The sequence below is a fragment of the Staurois parvus genome, unplaced genomic scaffold (assembly GCF_062004578.1).
Source record: "Staurois parvus isolate SC_StPar_1 unplaced genomic scaffold, SC_StPar_1.0 ptg000087l, whole genome shotgun sequence".
Classification (NCBI taxonomy): domain Eukaryota; kingdom Metazoa; phylum Chordata; class Amphibia; order Anura; family Ranidae; genus Staurois; species Staurois parvus.
The window spans coordinates 12,955,359-12,976,343 of NW_028317883.1; the positions used below are offsets into that span (position 1 = coordinate 12,955,359).

At 44.2% G+C, this 20,985-nt stretch overlaps 1 protein-coding gene across 1 annotated transcript in view; it reads left to right on the forward strand.

Moving 5' to 3' along the window:
- Window positions 1-4,332: 4,332 nt before the first annotated feature.
- Window positions 4,333-20,985, forward strand: part of DLAT (dihydrolipoamide S-acetyltransferase) — a 36,589-nt gene continuing 19,936 nt past the window's right edge. Inside the window, exons 1-5 of the mRNA XM_089670200.1 lie at window positions 4,333-4,653; window positions 11,116-11,217; window positions 12,523-12,647; window positions 14,999-15,155; window positions 15,844-15,970. Coding sequence (XP_089526326.1) covers window positions 4,429-4,653; window positions 11,116-11,217; window positions 12,523-12,647; window positions 14,999-15,155; window positions 15,844-15,970 — 736 coding nt within the window. The 5' untranslated portion in view covers window positions 4,333-4,428. The remainder of the gene's footprint in view (window positions 4,654-11,115; window positions 11,218-12,522; window positions 12,648-14,998; window positions 15,156-15,843; window positions 15,971-20,985) is intronic.

Here is a 20,985-nt window from a genome sequence, read left to right on the forward strand (position 1 = left end):
ACTTACTGGCCAGATCACCAGGTGACAATAAAGGAAAGAAAGCCTAAAAAAAAGAAAATTAATAACATCTAAGAATTGATCAGCTGCAATATAATGTTTGCTTTTAAAGAGGTAGTAAACTGCGTTTTTGGTTGTAACATGACAAAATGAGCAAAATTTCAAGTGGTATAAATATTTTTCCAAGGCACTGTAGAAGCTATTATGAGCATTTATTTTTCTGCTCCTAGAAGCTAACAGTGTTCTCATGTGTCCATGCACATTATATTACACTAAAAGCATTAAACCCCTGTGGGGTTTAATAACAATCAACAATCTATTGAGGGGTGACTTATCTCTTTATGGCTAGCTCTGATGAAGAAGGGATCACCCTTCGAAATGCGTTAGTTTGAACAAGAGATTATCTCCCCTTCAGGTGGAACCTGTATGTGACCTGTAACCCTGTGTTGGCTATGGTTATTATATGCCTATTTTACTGCTACTCTTGTGAGTATATTTTACTAATAAATTCATCTACTGTTTACTGAGGTAATGTGCAAGGCTGGTGAGCTCTTTCTTTTGTTCTTTACTACGGGGAAAACCAACTCCAGGGCAGATGCATTATCACACTCCTTTGACTCACAGAATTCTGAGACCTCCAGGGAACCAGAGTTTATAATTCCTCCCATCCGAGTTCTTGCTCTCACCTTATTCAGGATCTTGCTCTCACCTTAGTTCAGGACTCTATCCCACTGAGGAAAGCTTTTGTGCCAGAAAATTCCAGGATGAAGCTGTTATGTTGGGCTCATGACTTCAAGCTCTCTGTTCATCTGGGTATCCACAGGACCCTAACTTTCCACTGTCGTCTCTACTGGTGACCGAACCTCCGCGAGGATTTCAAGGACTTTGTGAAGGCCTGTCCGGTCTGTGCCCGTATCAAGTTCTAACCAAGCTTCAACTGGACCTCTTCTTCCATTGCCTCCCCCCGAGGAGCCGTGGTGTCACATTGCTATGGATTTTATAACTAACCTTCCTTGTTTGAGAGAAGAGATCCCTGCCTTGGATGCTATGCAGAAGAGTATGAATCAGATTTGGTTCCAAGGTCAGACCCTACTATGGTGGGCAGCTGACAGACATAAAAGATTTGCTGATTGACACTGCCGAAGCGTCACTCTATTTCAGCCTGGGGACAGGGATTGGTTGGCTACTAAGAATATCCGCCTAAAAGTTCCATCCATGAAGTTTTCCCCTCGTTATATTGGACTTTATGTCATCTCTGCTAGAATCAATCCCGTTTGCTTCAAACTCTGTTTGCCGTCTTATCTTAAGATTCCCAATTCCTTTCATGTATCTCTACTCAAGCTTGAAAAGGATTGATAGGAGGAGTTGCCAGCATTGAGGCACGAAAAACGCATTCAAAACACAGGTTTTGAATGCGTTTTTCGTGCCTCAATCCTGGCAACTCCTCCTACCAATCCTTTCCAAGAAAATTAAGTTCATCAAATCTTGGATTCTAAAGTTTCCTGCGGTAGACTCCAGTGCCTGGTTGATTGGAGGGGCTTTGGCCATGAGGAAAGATCCCGGGTTCCCGCTTTTGATGTTTCTGCTCTTTGACTAGTAAAAATATTCCACCTGGAAAACCTGATCTCAGTAAAAAAAAAAGGGGGGGGGGGTAATGTCACACTTCCGTGCACATCGATCCATTGCTGGGTTTTGCCTACTCTCCAAGTTGCTAGGGTTCCTGAACCTAGGTATTATTAATATTTACTGATCTATAGTGAGACTCTGATGGAGGAATCTGATGTAAAGGGGCACCTGATGTAAGGGGGCATGGTGATTTTTGCAGCTGATATATGGGAACACTATGATGGGGGAATCTAATATATGGGGGTCACCATGATGGGGACACCTGATATGATGGCACACTGATGGGGGAACCTCATGTATGGTGACACCTGATGTAAGGGGGCATTCTGATGGGGACACTTGATTTTAGGGGAGCACTCTGATGTGACACCTGATATAAGGGGGTACTCTAATGGGGACACTTGATATAAGGAGGCACTCTGATGAGGAAATCTGATTTAACGGGGCACGTTGATGGGGACACTTCATATAAGGAGGCACTCTGTTGGGGACACTTGATATAAGGGGGCACTCTTATGGGGACATTTGATATAAGGGAGTACTCTGATGGGGACACATGATATAAGGGAGTACTCTGATGGGGACACCTGATATAAGAGAGTACTCTGTTGGGGACACTTGATATAAGGGGGCACTCTGTTGGAGACACTTGATATAAGGGGCACTCTGTTGGGGACACTTGATATGAGGGGGGCTACTCTGATGGGGACACTTGATATAAGGGGCACTCTGTTGGGGACACTTGATATGAGGGGGGCTACTCTGATGGGGACACTTGATATAAGAGGGCACTCTGATGGGGACACTTGATATGAGGGGGGTACTCTGATGGGGACACTTGATATAAGGAGGCACTCTGTTGGGGACACTTGATATGAGGAGGGCACTCTGTTGGGGACACTTGATATGAGGAGGGCACTCTGTTGGGGACACTTGATATAAGGGGGCACTCTGTTGGGGACACTTGATATGAGGAGGGCACACTGTTGGGGACACTTGATATGAGGAGGGCACTCTGTTGGGGACACGATATAAGGGAGTACTCTGATGGGGATAAATAATAACATATGATGAACAATAATAATGGTAATGAAAATATGGCAATAAAATTGTATAAATATAGGGTGAGCGCTATTGAGGCGGAAAGTTGGTGAAGTGATGGTTACGTCTTAAAGTGACGTATCTATATGACACAAGTTAAATAGTGAATAGTCCGATCAACTAATATAGCAGTCCATAAAATGATCCGTGTCGGGACGGAGCATGGATCACTTTTTTTATGGACTACTATATTCGTTGATCGGACTATTCACTATTGTCACTCAACTATTTAACTTGTGTCATATAGATATGTCATTTTAAGACATAATAATCACTTCACCAACTTTGCTCCTCAATAGCGCTCACCCTATATTTATACAATTTTATTACCATATTTTTATTACCATTGTTATTGTTCATCATATGTTACCATTTAGCGCTGCATATTATTATTTTTTACTGTATTTTTGAGGTGTTGAGGTTTTACCTTTTTATGCTAGCTGCTTTTACGTTCTCCTGCGCTCGCAATCACCTCCAATATACTCTGATGGGGATACCTGTTATAAGGGGGCACTCTGTTGGGGACACTTTATATGAGGGAGTACTCTGTTGGGAACAGTTGATATAAGGGGCACTCTGATGGGGACATTTGATATAAGGCGGCGCTCTGTTGGGGACACTTGATATTAGGGGGCGCTCTGTTGGGGACACTTGATACTAGGGGGCGCTCTGTTGGGGACACTTGATACTAGGGGGCGCTCTGTTGGGGACACTTGATATTAGGCGGCGCTCTGTTGAGGACACTTGATATTAAGGGCGCTCTGTTGGGGACACTTGATACTAGGGGGCGCTTTGATGGGGACACTTGATACTAGGGGGCGCTCTGATGGGGACACTTGATATTAGGGGGCGCTCTGTTGGGGACACTTGATATTAGGGGGCGCTCTGTTGGGGACACTTGATACTAGGGGGCGCTCTGATGGGGACACTTGATACTAGGGGGTGCTCTGTTGGGGTCACCTGATATAAGGGGGCGCTCTGAGGGGAGCAACTGAACTAAGGATTGCTCTGATGAGAACACTTTATGTAAGGCGGTTCTATTTTCTTTTACTTGAAGAGATTTGGACCTCGGCTGGCAGAAAATATTTTAGCGACCAGACCTCCTTGAGTTATAATTCCTAGCCCGCCTGTCCTATACTTTACATTCACCGATAACTGTCCATGGACTGTAGCTGAAAAAACCCTTTCAGGGATCTGTCCAATCAGACAGCGATGTAGTGCCGTTCCTCCTGGTGTCACATTGTCTCGGCTGTCATTGGTTGCCACACCCCGCACACACCCACCCTAACGATCTTACGACTAGACGACAGCACGCCGAGTCAGCCATCTTGCTCCACCTTCACCTCAGGATTCTTTGACTGAGAAGTCCCCGGAAGACTCTCAGAGCCATCTTGCTCCTCTCAATCAGCGAGCACGATCTCTAGGACACCATCCACACCGTATAATTTTATACAATTGAGCAAATACATCGCGAGCACTTTGTGTGACGAGACCATTTGATATCTAGCATCTGAAAAGAAAATGTGGCTCATAGTAAATGTCTGAGGATGTGGGTGTACCAAGATGGCGCCCGATGACTATCGCGATGTGAGCGCGCCCCCTAGGGGAACGTGGAGGTCGGAGCATCTGCCGTGAGTGTTCCCGAATCGCCGGGGAGGTCATTGAAGAAGGAGAGGACCCAGGCCCTGAGTGTTCCCCGACACCATGCTCCGCCTGTGCCTGAGGCTCCGCGGGTCCCTCCGCTCCGCTCTGCCGGCCCGGGGACACGGGAACACGGCGGCCCGAGTCCGGAGGTACCACATGAGCGCCGGCTGCCGCCTCCGAGCCCTGGACGGTGTGCCAGCCGGTGTGCCCGGAGGAGGCCGAGTACCGGGGAGGCGGGGAGCGGAGACCGGCAGGAGGTGGTACAGCTATCCTCCCCACCAGAGGGTAAGAGCGGCCGGGGCGGGGGCACTACAAGTCCCAGAGTGCCCTGTGTGTGGAGCTGGGCCAAGGTATGCTGGGAATTGTAGTTCAGTAATGGCCCATCAGAAAGAGCTGTGCCTGGAGACAGCTGGGACTTGTAGTTCCGTATCTGCACACCAATACCAGGCTGTATGCTGACAGGAGGAGAGATCAGAGGATGGTATGGCCGAGCTCTGCTTCCCTACACTGTACGATCTCCATAAAGATGACTAGACACCGTACAGTCTGATTGTATGATCTTCATAAAGATGACTAGACACCGTACAGTCTGATTGTATGATCTTCATAATGATGGTCATACACTGTACAGTCTGATTGTATGATCTTCATAATGATGGTCATACACCATACAGTCTGATTGTATGAACTCCACAAAGATGGTCATACACCGTACAGTCTGATTGTATGAACTCCACAAAGATGGTCATACGCTGTACAATCTGGTTGTATGAACTCCACAAAGATGGTCATACACCGTACAGTCTGATTGTATGATCTCCATAAAGATGGTCATACACCATACAGTCTGGTTGTATGATCTCCATAAAGATGGTCATACACCGTACAGTCTGGTTGTATGATCTCCATAAAGATGGTCATACACTGTACAGTCTGATTGTATGATCTCCATAAAGATGGTCATACACTGTACAGTCTGATTGTATGATCTCCATAAAGATGGTCATACAACGTAAAATCTGATTGTATGAACTCCACAAAGATGGTCATACACTGTACAATGTGATTGTATGATCTCCACAAAGGTGGCCCTACACTGTACAATCTCCTTTAGGCCCATCCACACCAGAACACAGTGTGGGAAGCCCAGGTTCTGTGGGTGTTTCCTGCCCTGGGTTCACAATGCCCTGGGTGTGCAGTCTGCTGTGGGTGTCGGTGCATTTTTAATGACACCCCAAACGCAGATCACAAATGCAGTGTGATTGCCTGCACTGTTCCCATGATATCGCAGTGCCATGTGATCCGGTTGCAGCACATTTTTAGTAGTAGTGCATGGACTTCATACCTCTGGAGGGCTCCGGTGTGCCATCGGCCGAGTGCATCCACGGGGGGGGTCACACAGGAATGCGGCGATTTAGGTGTGAATTGGCCCTTTAGCTCCGGTTCACACGGTCACGTCTCATTCCTGTACAAGTCACATGCGGTTCTGTGTGGTGTGATTTGAACCCATTTCATTTTGTCTTCATATTAAATAGTTTTGGAGCAGCCAAAGGAGATTGTACAGATGGTGTGGTGTGGGTACTGAATGCGTGTTTGACGTGCTGCATTAGGAGCCCACATGCTGTCGCATCGTGTGATGTGGCGTCTTACAACACGTGTGCTGATATTGGGAGTGAATAGCCCGCACTCTGCACTCCGGGACATGCATTGCTGTGTGTGCAGTATGGGCTCACTTACACTTGAGGTCAGGGGGCAGTGAAAACACCTGGTTGAGCTGCATTTTTACCGCCCCCCTGCTGCTCCCTTTTAAGCTGTAAAGATGGCAGCTGGGGGTGTACACATTCCTCAATGCATTGCTTCACAGCCATGGCAGGAATTCTCAGGACTGGGGCAGAACTGCAACCGCTCTACAACTGTGTGCAATACATGAGGTCGCAGTGCAGTAGTACAGTGTTTAGGGTGTTAAAGCAGGCGGTGAGGTGGAGACATATCACCTTCCCATCGCCTATCAAATTGACTGTGAAAAGTGACTTTGAGTGTGGATCACTCTTCAGAGGAGGGGCAGATCTTGCCACTAGTGTAGAGCCATAAGGCATGATAAAACAACAGAATTGTGTGCATAGGTCTGCCCTCGGTGTATATCCTCCTAGACATCAGCCAAGGAAGGCCGCACACGACTGGATGCGTGAAGAACATGGGCACTAGCTGGTAGACGAAGTTCCCTAGTATATGATAGCACATTTGGGTCGTGGATCACACCTCAGAAACATGTGCTTTTGGTCTCAAGGCTCTAATGGAGCATTTCCAGCTCTGGAACTCATATTGCCCATCCGTGCAATGGCTTGTGAACATTTTTCACTTGCTGCATGCTTGTTCCAGGCCACTGACTCAGAAGGTGATAAAGCCAGAGGCTCCACCTAAAGAGTATATAAACCCTAAAGGCTTGCCCTCACATGCAGTACCCTTGCTGCCCCTCTGAAGAGTGATCCACAATGGATTTGACAGGCGGTTTGGAGGCGATATGTCAGCTCACCACCTGGTTTGACCCTTACAATGCCAACCATTGCACCCATTTGCCTTGCATGCGGTTGCAGTGGGGGCCCATTCATTTAAATGGGTTGCATTTGGTGGCAGGACTGCCCACCGACTTCAACATGCAGTCTCATTTTTGATGCAGCCACAAAGCATCATGACTGGCATGTGTACAGCCCTAAGTGGCTGCATGTTCTATTTGCAGGGGGGGGAGGGTAAAGCTCAACCACCTATTTTTACTGCCCCGTGGCTGCCTAGATAAGCCATAATTGTATCTCTCGATATGTTTGGCTTTATGATGTACTGTGTACTGTTTTCCTAAGCAAATCATTTTTGGTGAATTTGTTGCAGAGCTTCTGACCTGGAGATCCTGCCATTAACAGCACTTCCTGCTGCAGGCTGACAACACTCACACTAATTCCCAGTTGTCAGTGGTGACATCCACATGCCGCACATGCTCCTTCCATCACTCATTGAGGTTTCTCTCTGATAGACCTTACAGGACACTCAACAGACAATCCAAGGAGCGCTGGCAACGCCGATGCTTTGTGTGAGGCCGCGGCCTAGCATTGTCAGTGTGCATCAAGAAGTGCTGTTACTGGCGGGATCTGCAGGTAAGAAACTTTACAGCAGAATGACGAAAACCACTTGTGTAAGGACATGGTAAACCGTGAGAGATGATGCCAGACATGCAGAGGCTTGTGGCCCAAAAGTTGCCTTGCCCCGGGCGCTGACAACCCACCCCCAAAAAAACTGGCTCCTAACTTTTTTAGCTGGCTAAACGCATGTAAACACAGGTCTGACGGCCAGTGTGAATGAGGCCTTAGGGGGCAGGTAAGTAGTCCAGGGATCTGCCTCCTAGACTAAACAAGCATTGGTCCCTCGCAGTACTGGGGGCCCCAGTGTAAGGGGAGATTTTATCTATTTCACAAAGTTCAGCTTTGAAGGCAACTTGTCATGAGAAAAATATATAGACTGCCATTGCTGACCTCTGGGAAATGCTAGGATCTTGGTTGTCATGCTGATACTTGTGTGAACAGAGGAAATCTGAAACGTCTGTGTTTCTGTAGTCTGATACTTTCATGTAAGCGCTTCCCCAGTCTTGACCTGAACAGACTTAGATTTAAGAGACAAAGCCAAGCAACTAGCATTGTCAGAAGGAGGATTGCATTGGCAGCCCTCATATTTCTCTCCTGACAGCTGTACTTTGACTAGTATTCTGGGAGCAGGTCTATGGGGGGGGGTCACTTGAGGGGAGAGAGAATCTATAGAAGGGAAGGAGAGATCATTGCTGTGTGCAGACGGAGAGGGGGGATTATTGAGTGGGGGAGATTTCCAGCCCTGTAAACCTATAGTGTGACATGGATATGGTAAAGAGCCATCTACATCTGCTAGAGCATGTACAGATCAGAACGTTTGTAACCCATGCTCTGCACAGAGGTGTATGTCAGACAGGAGAGTCTATCATAAGCTGCACAATTGCTACATTTCTACTTACGTTACTCTATGGAGCTGTTCATAGGCTTGCATTGTCACCTCTCCCATGCTGGCATTGTATCACCTCTCCCATGCTGGCATTGTCTTTGTGTCCCCTCTCCCATGCTGGCTATGTATCACCTCTCCCATGCTGGCATTGTTATTGTATCATCTCTCCCATGCTGGCATTGTTATTGTATCACCTCTCCCATGCTGGCATTGTATCACCTCTCCCATGCTGGCATTGTCTTTGTGTCCCCTCTCCCATGCTGGCTATGTATCACCTCTCCCATGCTGGCATTGTTATTGTATCATCTCTCCCATGCTGGCATTGTTATTGTATCATCTCTTCCATGCTGGCATTGTTATTGTATCATCTCTCCCATGCTGGCATTGTTATTGTATCACCTCTCCCATGCTGGCTATGTATCACCTCTCCCATGCTGGCATTGTTATTGTATCATCTCTCCCATGTTGGCATTGTTATTGTATCATCTCTCCCATGCTGGCATTGTTATTGTATCATCTCTCCCATGCTGGCATTGTTATTGTGTCACCTCTCCCATGCTGGCATTGTATCACCTCTCCCATGCTGGCATTGTATCACCTCTCCCATGCTGGCATTGTCTTTGTGTCCCCTCTCCCATGCTGGCTATGTATCACCTCTCCCATGCTGGCTATGTATCACCTCTCCCATGCTGGCATTCTCATTGTGTCCCCTCTCCCATGCTGGCATTCTCATTGTGTCCCCTCTCCCATGCTGGCATTGTATTACCTCTCCCATGCTGGCATTGTCTTTGTGTCCCCTCTCCCATGCTGGCCATGTGTCTCCTCTCCCATGCTGGCATTGTCATTGTGTCTCCTCTCCCATGCTGGCATTCTCATTGTGTCCCCTCTCCCATGCTGACATTGTATTACCTCTCCCATGCTGGCATTGTCTTTGTGTCCCCTCTCCCATGCTGGCTATGTATCACCTCTCCCATGCTGGCATTGTCATTGTGTCTCCTCTCCCATGCTGACATTGTCATTGTCTCCCCTCTCCCATGCTGGCATTGTCATTGTCTCCCCTCTCCCATGCTGGCATTGTCATTGTCTCCCCTCTCCCATGCTGGCATTGTCATTGTGTCTCCTCTCCCATGCTGGCATTGTCATTGTATCACCTCTCCCATGCTGGCATTGTATCGCCTCTCCCATGCTGGCATTGTCATTGTGTCACCTCTCCCATGCTGGCATTATCATTGTATCACCTCTTCCATGCTGGCATTGTCATTGTGCCCCTCTCCCATGCTGGCACTGGACTTTCAGCAGCATTTTGGGCAGTGATGGGGTGACTTCCACTAATGATATTGGAAGTTGGATTTATGTCAGCTGGGACAGAATCGCCCTTATGACATTATATTGAACATAACTATCTTGGCAGTATATGATTATACGAATAATGCTACAATCTGAATAGTTCTGTTGCATGCCAGCCACATAATACCTTCAAGTGGTATTAAGCCCAAAACAAAAAATGTACTATATTGCAGCTTACCAATCATTAGATGTGGTGGCTGCATCAGTTTTCTTTTCTTTTCTTTGGCTTTTTTCTCTCTGATTTCACCTGGTGATCTGGCCAGTAACACACCTTCTGTATTAGAGTGGATCAAGAAGCACTGGGGGCACCTTTGGAAAGCAGCATTGTCAGTCTGGAGGGGGATGGAAGTTTTAAATTTCCTTACAGGCTTGAATACAAATAAATTGAAGCCAAAATCTAGCTCACACTTTATCCCAAAAGGAAAAAAATTGCTGTAACTGATTATAAAGGTTTTACATGAATACATAAAAACTGATCATTGTAATCACCCCTGTCAGTGGTAACTGGATTGCCTCATCCATGTTAGTTGATACATTTCTGAAAACAAGCAGAATCGCTGGCTGAATCACCAGATGAAAATAGAAGAAAGAAAGCCTAAAAAAGGAAACTAATGCAGCCATCACATCTAAGCTGCAATATAATGTTTGCTTTTGGATTTAATACTGCTTTTGTCCTCTTCTCTTTTTTTTTTTTTTTTTTCGTATGTCAGGCAGCTTTATATTGACTAGTCATCCTAGTTTGTGTGCAATTTGGCCAAATATTGGTCCATTTAGATCAGTGGTTATTCTCTTTCAAGGTAAAGAGGGCCTCAAATGTGGCCCCTAATGTCTCCAAAGAGCCACATATAGTATTTATTACATGTAATGCTACAGAACACTGTCACAGATTGAAGACTTGCTAGAGAAAATGGTCAGATTTTTTTCAGGAGTGGTTGGAGATAGAATTCATAGAAGACAGTCAGAGACTAGGGACATGTTACTTGAAACCACTAGACTTTACTAGACTACTATTAGGAGCCCCTTTACAAATAAATGCTTTCTGTACTTATTGCTGGGGCCCAAGGGCCACACTTCAAACCTCAAAGGGCCGCAGGTTGGGCACCAGGGATTTAGATCCAAAAGAGTTTGGCAAAGAGCTTGTTTTTCATTCATTACATTTGCAGTGAATTGAAGCCTCCAATGTTTTAGATTGCCAGTCCACCCGTCTGACACATCACATTCATTGCCCATCACTTGCTCTGGTCAGATCTTCAGTACAATACACACAGAGGGTGTTTGGCAAGGATTTAACGTAATGGGCAATTGGATGTAGCAAAAGGCTTATGTATTTACAAATGAACATTTTATTTGGGACTCTTACTAGTGGATCTTTTCTTTGTACAGGTGCCTTTACCTGCACTCTCCCCCACAATGCAGATGGGAACAATTGCACGATGGGAAAAGAAGGAAGGCGATAAAATCAGCGAAGGGGATCTGATTGCAGAGGTTTGATTTCTAAATGTTTTATTTGATACACTGTATTTCTATCACTATTACAAAATTAAGGCTTCTTGCTTTTTCTTTTTTTTTTTTTTGGTTGAACACACAGTTAAAGTGGATTTCCAGTCATACCCCAACTAAGCCTAACTCTACTCCCACCCCCATTCTAAGACTATTCTAGTCACCCTGTGAAAGAAAACAAGTCTATACTTACCTACTCTGAAGTCGCCATGGTCCAGTCACACGATCGGGTCCCAGTGCCGGCTTCAGTGTAGAGGAGATGCAGCAACAAACGGCTGCAGAGCCTGGCGTCACCCATAGGCTTACTATGAGGCAGCTGAGCTGTTGTCGCCTGTCTTTCCTGTACCCAATAGCCAGTGCTGAAGGCCAGTCATGTGATCAGACAGGAGCAGCTTCAGAATAGGTAAGTATAGGCATCATAGGGTAGATAAAATAATCTTAGAATTGGGTTGGGAGTAGATTTAGGCTTGGGGTTTGACTGTCATGCCACTTTAAAATCTGGTCTGATAAAAAAAAAAAATTGATTTTGTGAAAATGTAAAAAGGAACTTCATGGGGCTCTTCTGTTTTCCCCTCGAAAGGCACTCGCTGTCACTATGTTAGTGAAACCCTTCCAATACAACTGTCCAATAATACTACTGGAAGTAGAATTCTGCTCTTATCACATGGGGGCCCCTGGACTTTCATTGCACCTACCCAGCATTTCTTTAATTTAATATTCAGAGTTCCAACCTACCGTCATCTGTTCCTTTTATATTTGTATGTTAACCTATGTACTTTCATATTGTATGCTCCCGACTAGAAGCCCAATGCCAACCATTGTGCTTTAGCTATTTTGTTGTGACTTGTCCCGCTGTTCTTTGTTATGTAATGACAAAACAACCTATAAATAAAGAATGCAAAAAAAAAGGAACTTCATTTGGCTATGGAAAAACTAAATCAGTATCCACTCTAGGTGTCAACTGTTAGGCTAGCTATACACTATTAGAATTTTGGTAAATTCCTCTGAATCAGCTGAAATTCTAACAATGGATAGCCCTGCTTGTCTTAGGACTTGTTCAAGGAGGCGGTCAGAAAATTTCCTCCAATCAGATGCAGGCACTGTCTGCGTATTCAGCAGCCTCTGGATACATAACTACACTCTTGGAGCAAAAGCACTCAAAAGTCTCCCGTTGTAATCGCAGAAACCTGTTAGTATGAGCGTTTTGAATCCACAGAAAAGGTGCAGTAAATACAGCAGCCAGTATGATAATAGAATTTACTGACATTACAAATTGTGTATGTTTTGTAGGTTGAGACAGACAAAGCTACAGTAGGATTTGAAAGTTTGGAGGAGTGCTACATGGCCAAAATCCTAGTGGCAGAAGGGACAAAAGACGTCCCAATTGGTTCCATAATTTGCATCACTGTTGATAGGTGAGTGACAAGCACATATATCTATTGTCTTGATTGCTTATTGGTATTACTTAGATTTTATACAGTGTAGGCTGATTTTTGTTTATGGGTTGTAGATGCCAATGTCTTTTACATATATTTTACAGAGCTTTAATTCCACTTGTGCAATATTTTTCAAGAATCAAGACTTTTTTCCAATGATGGAATTTACAGAAATAACTGTAAAACTAGTAACATGCGTTAAATTATAAGGTGTATCCCTGACCAGTCATGTTTTCTACATAGAGCTAGTTGTAATCTACTTTTGTAATCATTTTAAAGTGGGCTTACAGTGGTAGTAAAGTCTCAATTTTGATTTGTATGAGGGGCGTTCAAGTCAAGCCAGGACTTTTAGCTTTACAGAAAATAAAAAGGGATGCTAATGTGGCCGTGCTGCACGCAGTGGTCAGTGGCAAGTGTGTTCTGTTACTGATAGGCAGCGCACATGTCATGGACCGATCCAGTCAAGATGGCAGACAACAGTGTTAGTTTGTGCATGGATCAGCGTGTGGTGATGAAGTTTCTTGTAAACGAAGGCATTAAACCCACAGGTATCTACAGAAGACTTCAAGCACAGTACGTTGAAGAGATGCTCATCCATAGTATTTGAATGGTGTAAATGTTTCAAAGATGGCCGTACGTCTGTCAGTGACAATCCCGGCCAAGGCGGTTCCCAGCCCACAGCAGTCTTTCCTGGGAACATTCAGCGCATGGAACGCCTGATACTGGATAATCAATACATAACCTGTCGTGAGATTGTACAAGAGACGAATCTTCTGTTGTCAGCATTTCAGCACTGATGATGATTTGAAGCAGGCTGTCCTAGGATGGTTCAGGCGTACTGACAAATCTTTCTATGCCGAAGCTTTCCAGGCAGTAGTTAAACACTGGGATAAGTGTATAAATGTAGAAGGGGAGTATGTTGAAAAATAAATGTCTCCACTTTAAATTTTTTTATTTTTATTATATAATCTCTAAAGTCCCAGTTTGACTTGAACGCCCCTTGTACCTACAGGTAGGCTTGTAATAAAGCTTACCTGTAGGTAAAATGAATATGTCCTAAATGTTCATTGTTTAGGAGATATTCTAGTGAGCAGCAACCAGTGATGTCCTGGCACATGCGCTCTGAAGGAATGGAATACTTGTGCCATTCCTTCAGAGTTCTGTGCTGTGGAAGTGACTCCCATGCGCATGTGAACTGTCTTCACGGCTCGGCCATTCAAGCAGCCCGTGAACCTGGTTGGAAGACCGAGTGAAGATGGAAGCCTCTGCAGCAGTGACAGCGTGCTGCTGGAGGGCTTTGTTATCAGGTAAGGCTTTCATAATGTGCTAGTATGCAATGTATACTAGCACATTATGCCTTTACCTTGCAGTGTTTTTGTTTTTTTTTTTACATTTACTACCACTTTAATCACTTCCCGCCCGCAATGTACTGTGGCCGGGCGGCAGCTACAGGTGAGTGACATATGGGTACGTCGTTCTGGCTGTACTAACACGGGGGCACTTCCCCACCCGCGGCTGCTGTGTCTGGCGGAAACAGCAGAATGAAGATCCCGGTGAATGGGACCCGGTTATCACATGATCACTATGCGATCACATAATCACAATGTTAGCAAAGCTGCTATGAATCAATCTGATTCATAACAGCTCTGCTTCTCTTCCTAGAGAGCTGTGATTGGCCCACAGCTGTCACATGATACATGGCCAATCACAGAACCCTATACCATGTTTCCAGCTCCAGCCAATCACAGATCACTATCTTGAGCTGTCAAAACCTATTTAATTCATGATATTTCATGAATGAGTTAGGCTCATGACAGCAAGCTTTGCATTGCAGGAGAAATGATCTTTAATTCTCCTGCAAAGTACAAAAAGAAAAAAAAATTTACCTGGTCTGCCTTCTTTTGTTTATATTGCCAAAAAGTAAAAACCACAGAGGTGATCAAATACCACCAAAAGAAATCTCTATTTGTGGGAAAAACAGGACATTTTGTTTGGTACAGCATTGCATGACCGTGCAATTACCAGTTGAAATAGGGAAGTGCTGAACAGCAAAAAATGGCTTGGTCATTAATGGGGGGTAAATCTTCCGTAGGGCAAGTGGTTAAAGTAAAGCCACTTTTTTTTTTTATAAAAAAAGAAAACCTCCCCTGGACAGTAATGATGATCGCCAGGACTGAAGCATATTTCATTGTGAACATTCCCTGCTTTGATTAGATTAGATCTTTAGACAGGTGATTGCAAAAACATTTCATACTCGAATGCTAACTGAGAGAGTATGCCTGCTGTAAAGTGGAACTATCATTAAAAAAAAAAAATGTGCTATTCCATAGGCCTGAATTGATGGATGCCTTCAAGAACTACACATTGGACACTGTTGCTGCTACTCCTGCACCTGCTGCTCCTTCAAGCACCCCAACAGCAGCTGCCCAGGCACCACCTCCAGCAGCAGTTCAAGCCCCTGGCAGTTCCTATCCCACACACCTGAAGGTAACCTTGGCATCCATGTGAATGTATTATGTCATGTAATATAATTAGTACCCACTATTTATCTGCTGCAGTATATACACATTTGTTTATTAAAGAAAAGCACAAGGCAAAGTAATTTTCTTTTTTTTTGTGCAGTAGCAAGCCAGGTTTATGTGTTTTTTAGCGAATGCTGTCTTTTACCAAGACAAGGTGTAATGCAGGACCATTATGCATCTTAAAGCTTAAATCCAAGTTACTGTACAACTTCCCCCGCACTGCAAGGGCTAAATACTCATCTTGTGTAGAGGGATGAAAATAAGCACAGTACTTACCATATTCCTTGCTCACCTAAGAGCCAGGGTGGTAGTGGTGGTATTGCAGGTGTTTGTAAAGTACAAGATTGACTGAACAAAATAATTTCAGATCTTTGACAGCTAGAACAGGAAACATATATACAGTATATATGAAATTGCCTGTTTTGCCATTTGTCTGGAGTTGTAGATTTGTTTTCCTAATAAAGCTGTACAGATGCACACGTTAGGACCAGTTTTGAGCCATTATGGCCAGTAAATGAATCCATACAAACACAGAAAAAATCCACAAACTTTATGCACGTAGGGTGCCAGATAGACATTAAACCCAGGATCCCATAACTATAGCAGATCTTAATTTTTAGTAAGATTGGATCTCTTGTATTCCAAATCTATAGATCTTATTACCTGCACTATCACCGACAATGACAATGGGGACAGTACAGAAATGGGAGAAGAAGGTTGGAGAGAAGCTCAGTGAAGGAGACCTGCTGGCAGAGATTGAAACCGACAAAGCCACTATAGGTAAAAATACATCTGTTATGAAATGTAATACTACAGAGTGATGTGTGAAATGTACAGAGTGCTACGTTATTTGTGGTTTAATTTATCCACTGTATATTTTGTTTAGTGCAAAATATTTCAGTGTCCTGGTCATCACTTGTGATGCTTGATAATATTACATAGTTAGTCTGGCTGAAAAAAGACAATCCAGTTCAACCTTTAAAAACAAAAAGTTATAATACTACACCCACAATTGATCCAGAGGAAGACAAGAAAACCCAGCAAAGCATGATCCAATTTGCTACTGCAGGGGAAAAAATACCTTCTTGATCCCCTGAGAGGCAGTCTGATTCCCTGGATCAACTTTACCTATAAATGTTAGTATCCAGTTATATTCTGTGTATCTAAGAAACAATCCAGGCCTTTTTTAAAGCAATCCACTGAGCTGGCCAGAACCAACTCTTGAGGGAGTCTATTCCACATTTTCACAGCTCTCACTGTGAAGAAACCTTTCTGTGTTTGGAGATTACATTTCTTTTCCTCCAGACGTAAAGAGTGCCCGCTTGTCCTCTGTGATGACCTCAGGGTGAATAGCTCTACACCGAGTTCACTATATGAACCACTGATGTATTTATACATGTTGATCATATCCCCCCTTCACCAGTTGCCGCCCGGCCTATAGCCAGATGGCGGTCAGGCGAACAGCTCGTCCCTCCGGGTGGATGTCATATGGCGTCCTTTCCAGAACACGCATTGCGCATGCCCGCAGGGCCGCACTGTAGCAAGATCTGTCACTGGCTGTGTACCTCAGACACGTCAATGACAGATCTGTGTACCGGCGCCGTTGCCAGTACCATGTGACCTGTTGTGACCAATCATGCCATCCATTGTATACAAGTGTGTCTAGCTGTGAATGGTCACAGCAATCACATGCACAAGCTGGGCCAATCACAGCCCAGCTGTGTCATGTGATTAGCCGTCGCCAAATCACAGCTAATCACAAAAAAAACCCCTGCATGAATCGATTTCATTCAGGTAAATGCTTGCTTATAGCAAAGTAATTCTTTGCAATAAGCAAATTGTGTAAAAGAAAATACTGATCACGTCCCAAAGTAGTACAATGTTACTATGGTAACATTATACTACTTTGGTCACAGTGCAATATGAAAAAAATTTTTAAAAAAAGAGAAAAAAATTTAATAAAAAATTAAAAAAAATAAAAAAATAAAGATTAACAAAAAATTAGCAATATTTTTTTTTTCCGTACTGTCACCAGTAAGTGTCCCCGATCACCGTCATGCCAGTTATATGATGACGCTGTACTGCACTGGTAACAGTATGTAAAAAAAAAAAAATAGTGAAAATCATTTTTTTAATTTCTTCATTTTCTGAAAAATTGACAAAAAAATTCCAACTTCAAAAAACTCGCCATGCCTGTTATGAAATACGTTGGACTGTCTACTTTGCAAAAAGGGGAATTTGGGGGATATCTGTACTGTTCTGACATTCTTGGACCTCAAGAAATTAGATTGGCTGTAAGTACTTCAGGACTTCAAAAAACTCGCCATGCCTGGTATGAAATACGTCGGACTGTCTACTTTGCAAAACGGGGTCATTTGGGGGATATCTGTACTGTTCTGACATTCTTGGACCTCAAGAAATTAGACTGACTGTCAGTACTTCAGGATTGATCAATTTTCAGATATATACCATAGTTTGTGAACTTTATAACTTTCCTACAAACTAAATAATAAATACTAATTTGGGTTATTTTCACCAAAGACATGTAGTGGAATACATTTTGGCCTAAATTTATGAAGAACAATTATTTGCAAACTTTTATAACAGAAACAAAGAAAAACGTGTTTTTGTTTTCAAAATGTTCGGGTTTTTTTGTTAGCAAAAAATAAAAACCCCAGTGTTGATTAAATACCACCAAAAGAAAGCTCTAGTTGTGTGAAGAAAATGATAAAATGTTAGTTTGGGTACAATGTTGTATGACTGTACAATTGTCATTCAAAGTGTGAGAGCGCTGAAACCTGAAAATTGGCCTGGGCAGGAAGGGGGTAAAAGTGCCCTGAATGGAAGTGGTTAATCTCCTCTTCTCAATAGAGAACACGTTCAGTTCCTCTAATCTTTCCTCATAGCTGAACTCCTCCATGCCTCTTATCAGTTTAGTTGCCCTTCTCTGTACTTTCTCCAGTTCCCCAATGTTCTTTTTGTGAATTGGTGCCCAAAACTGAACTGCATATTCCAGATGAGGTGTTACTAATGATTTGTACAGGGGTAATATGATATCTCTCTCTCTGGAGTCTATACCTCTTTTAATACAAGAGAGGATTTTGCTCGCTTTAGAAACCGCAGCTTGGCATTGCATGCCATTATTAATCTTGTGATCTACCAGAACTCCCAGATCCTTCTCCACCATTGATTCCCCCAGTTGTACTCCCCCTAGTATGTATGATGCATGCATATTCTTAACCCCCAAGTGCATAACCTTACATTTATCAACATTAAACCTCATTTGCCACATAGTTGCCCAATTAAACAGTGCATTGATGTTGTCTGTGATGCATAACATTTTTTTGCTAAAAGGCTGGAGCCTTGCTGGGTTATGGCTCAGAACCTCAACATAGCAAGTCATCCATGCTAACCAACAAGCCACCATGCTGTACCCAGGAAGTTGGAAAGATGATTAGAGAACATATGAAACTTGAAGGTCCGCCCAAGGGTTTTGCTTATAGAGGGATCATTTGAAAGGTTGTTAACCACTTGCCTACCAGGCACTTATACCCCCTTCCTTACCAGGCCAATTTTCAGCTTTCAGCGCTGCTGCACTTTGATTGACAATTGCGCGGTCATGCAACATTGTACCCATATGAAATTTTGATCATTTTTTTCTCACAAATAGAGCTTTCTTTTGGTGGTATTTAATCGCCACTGGGCGCTTTACTTTTTGCGCTATAAATTAAAAAATTGCAAAAAATTTGAAAAAAAAAAAAAAAGTTTCTTTGTTTCTATTATAAAATTTTTCAAACAGGTAATTTTTCTCCTTCACTGATGTGCGTTGATGAGGCAGCACTGATGGGCACTGATAGGCGGCACTGATGGGCACTGATAGGCAGCACTAAAGGGCACTGATAGGCAGTACTAATGAGGTGGCACGGATAGGCGGCACTGATAGGCAGCACTAATGAGGTGGCACGGATAGGCGGCACTAATATGCAGCACTGATAGGCGGCACTGATAGGTGACACTGATGATGGGTACTGATAGATGGCACTGACTGGCATCACTGCTGGGCACTGACTGGCGGCACTGGCTGGCACAACCGCTGGGCATTGACTGGTGGCACTGACTGGCAGCACTGCTGGGCTGCACTGGTGGGTGGCACTGGTGGGCAGCACTGGTGGGTGGACACAGGTGGGTGGCACTGGTGGGCACAGGTGGGTGGCACTGGTGGGCACAGGTGGGTGGCACTGCTGGGCACAGGTGTGTGACACTGCAGAGTGGCACAGGTGGGTGCATTGCTGGGCACAGGTGGGTGCACTGCTGGGCACAGGTGGGCGGAGCTAGTGGGCGCACTGCTGGGCACAGGTGGGCGGAACTTGTGGGTGGCACTGCTGGGCACCGATCATCAGGGCACTGATCATCAGTTCCCTGATGATCGGTGCCGATCCTCGCTCTGCCAACTGCCGGTTCTCGGCAGTACTTTCCTCACGATCTGACAGCGTGAGGAAAGTGCAGCCGAGAACCGGCACTTGCATTTCCCTGTGATCAGCGTGTCATTGGACACCGCTGATCACGTGGTAAAAGGCCGGTATGATTGGCCTTTTACCACATCTCGTGATCAGCTGTGTCCGTAGGACACAGCGATCACGGAGATCGCCGGGTGCGCGCCCCAGAGCGCGTTCTGGGGGGACGTCATATGACGTCCACCCAGAACTGGCCGGCCGCAGTGAAGCCGTCATTCGGCTATCTGCGGTCGGCAACTAGTTAAAGTATTTCTTAACCTGCCGAGAAGTTGTGATGAGAGTTGTAATGTACACTAGTATGTGCTATTTTCATTTGGTGCTATATCCATTATCCTTACTGTATGACTGAATCTATTGCTATACTGGACTTCTACGTGTTGTGTACATGCTATTTTAACAAAGTTTCAGTTTCACACATATAAAACTAATGCAGACAGCACTGCCCTCAGCTGAGTTTGGATGCTTATAAAGTGTATGTGACTTTGAAGAAAGATTAACCATGAAATAGTGATACGAGGCAAAACTACATTAAAAAAATATTGTAAATACCTTTTTTAATTTTTCCTGTGAATGCTATTCGTTGTTGCATCCTGGGATCTGAAGGGTAGAGGTAGAGATTCCTTTTGATGATTACCAGTTTTTGCTAACGTGGTGACGCAATATCCGGCGTGGACGCCATCTTTGTACTCTATACGAACCCATGCAAAACTACACCCATAGCATGAGGTTAAAACGCCTGTATTCTTCTGATAATAAGTGAGTGAGAAATTGGCTTGTTTTTGGATATATTTGTACATTAAACAGTATTACACTATGGAGGTTCTCTCTTCCATGTCTTTATTACGAATCCTGTGAGAGTTGGCTGTATTACGCAAACCTAAAGGGGAGCTTTGATGTGATGTGAGTTATACTGCTATTTGGAAGGATTCTATCAAAGAGAAATCGCACCTGGAGGATCCAGGGGTGATCCAAAAAGCTGTTTGGCCCATTGGGTCACGGTAAGGAGGTGAAGAGGCAATTCAGTTAATTTTGGATCCATCAACAACGGCTGCAGTGCACATCCACAGCACTATTTGCATGTTTAATATTTGTGGAACACCGAGTTTACATGCACTGTTTGTGTTGGACTTTTTTTCATGTTTTGTGATTTATATTTCAACATACGTTTTTTTTTTTTTTTTTTTTGAGATTCGTTTGTATTATATATGTTTTTTTTTTAGGTATAATTTTGGGGACGAGATTGTGGCATGTTATATTATATATGTGAATTCTGGTGTTTTT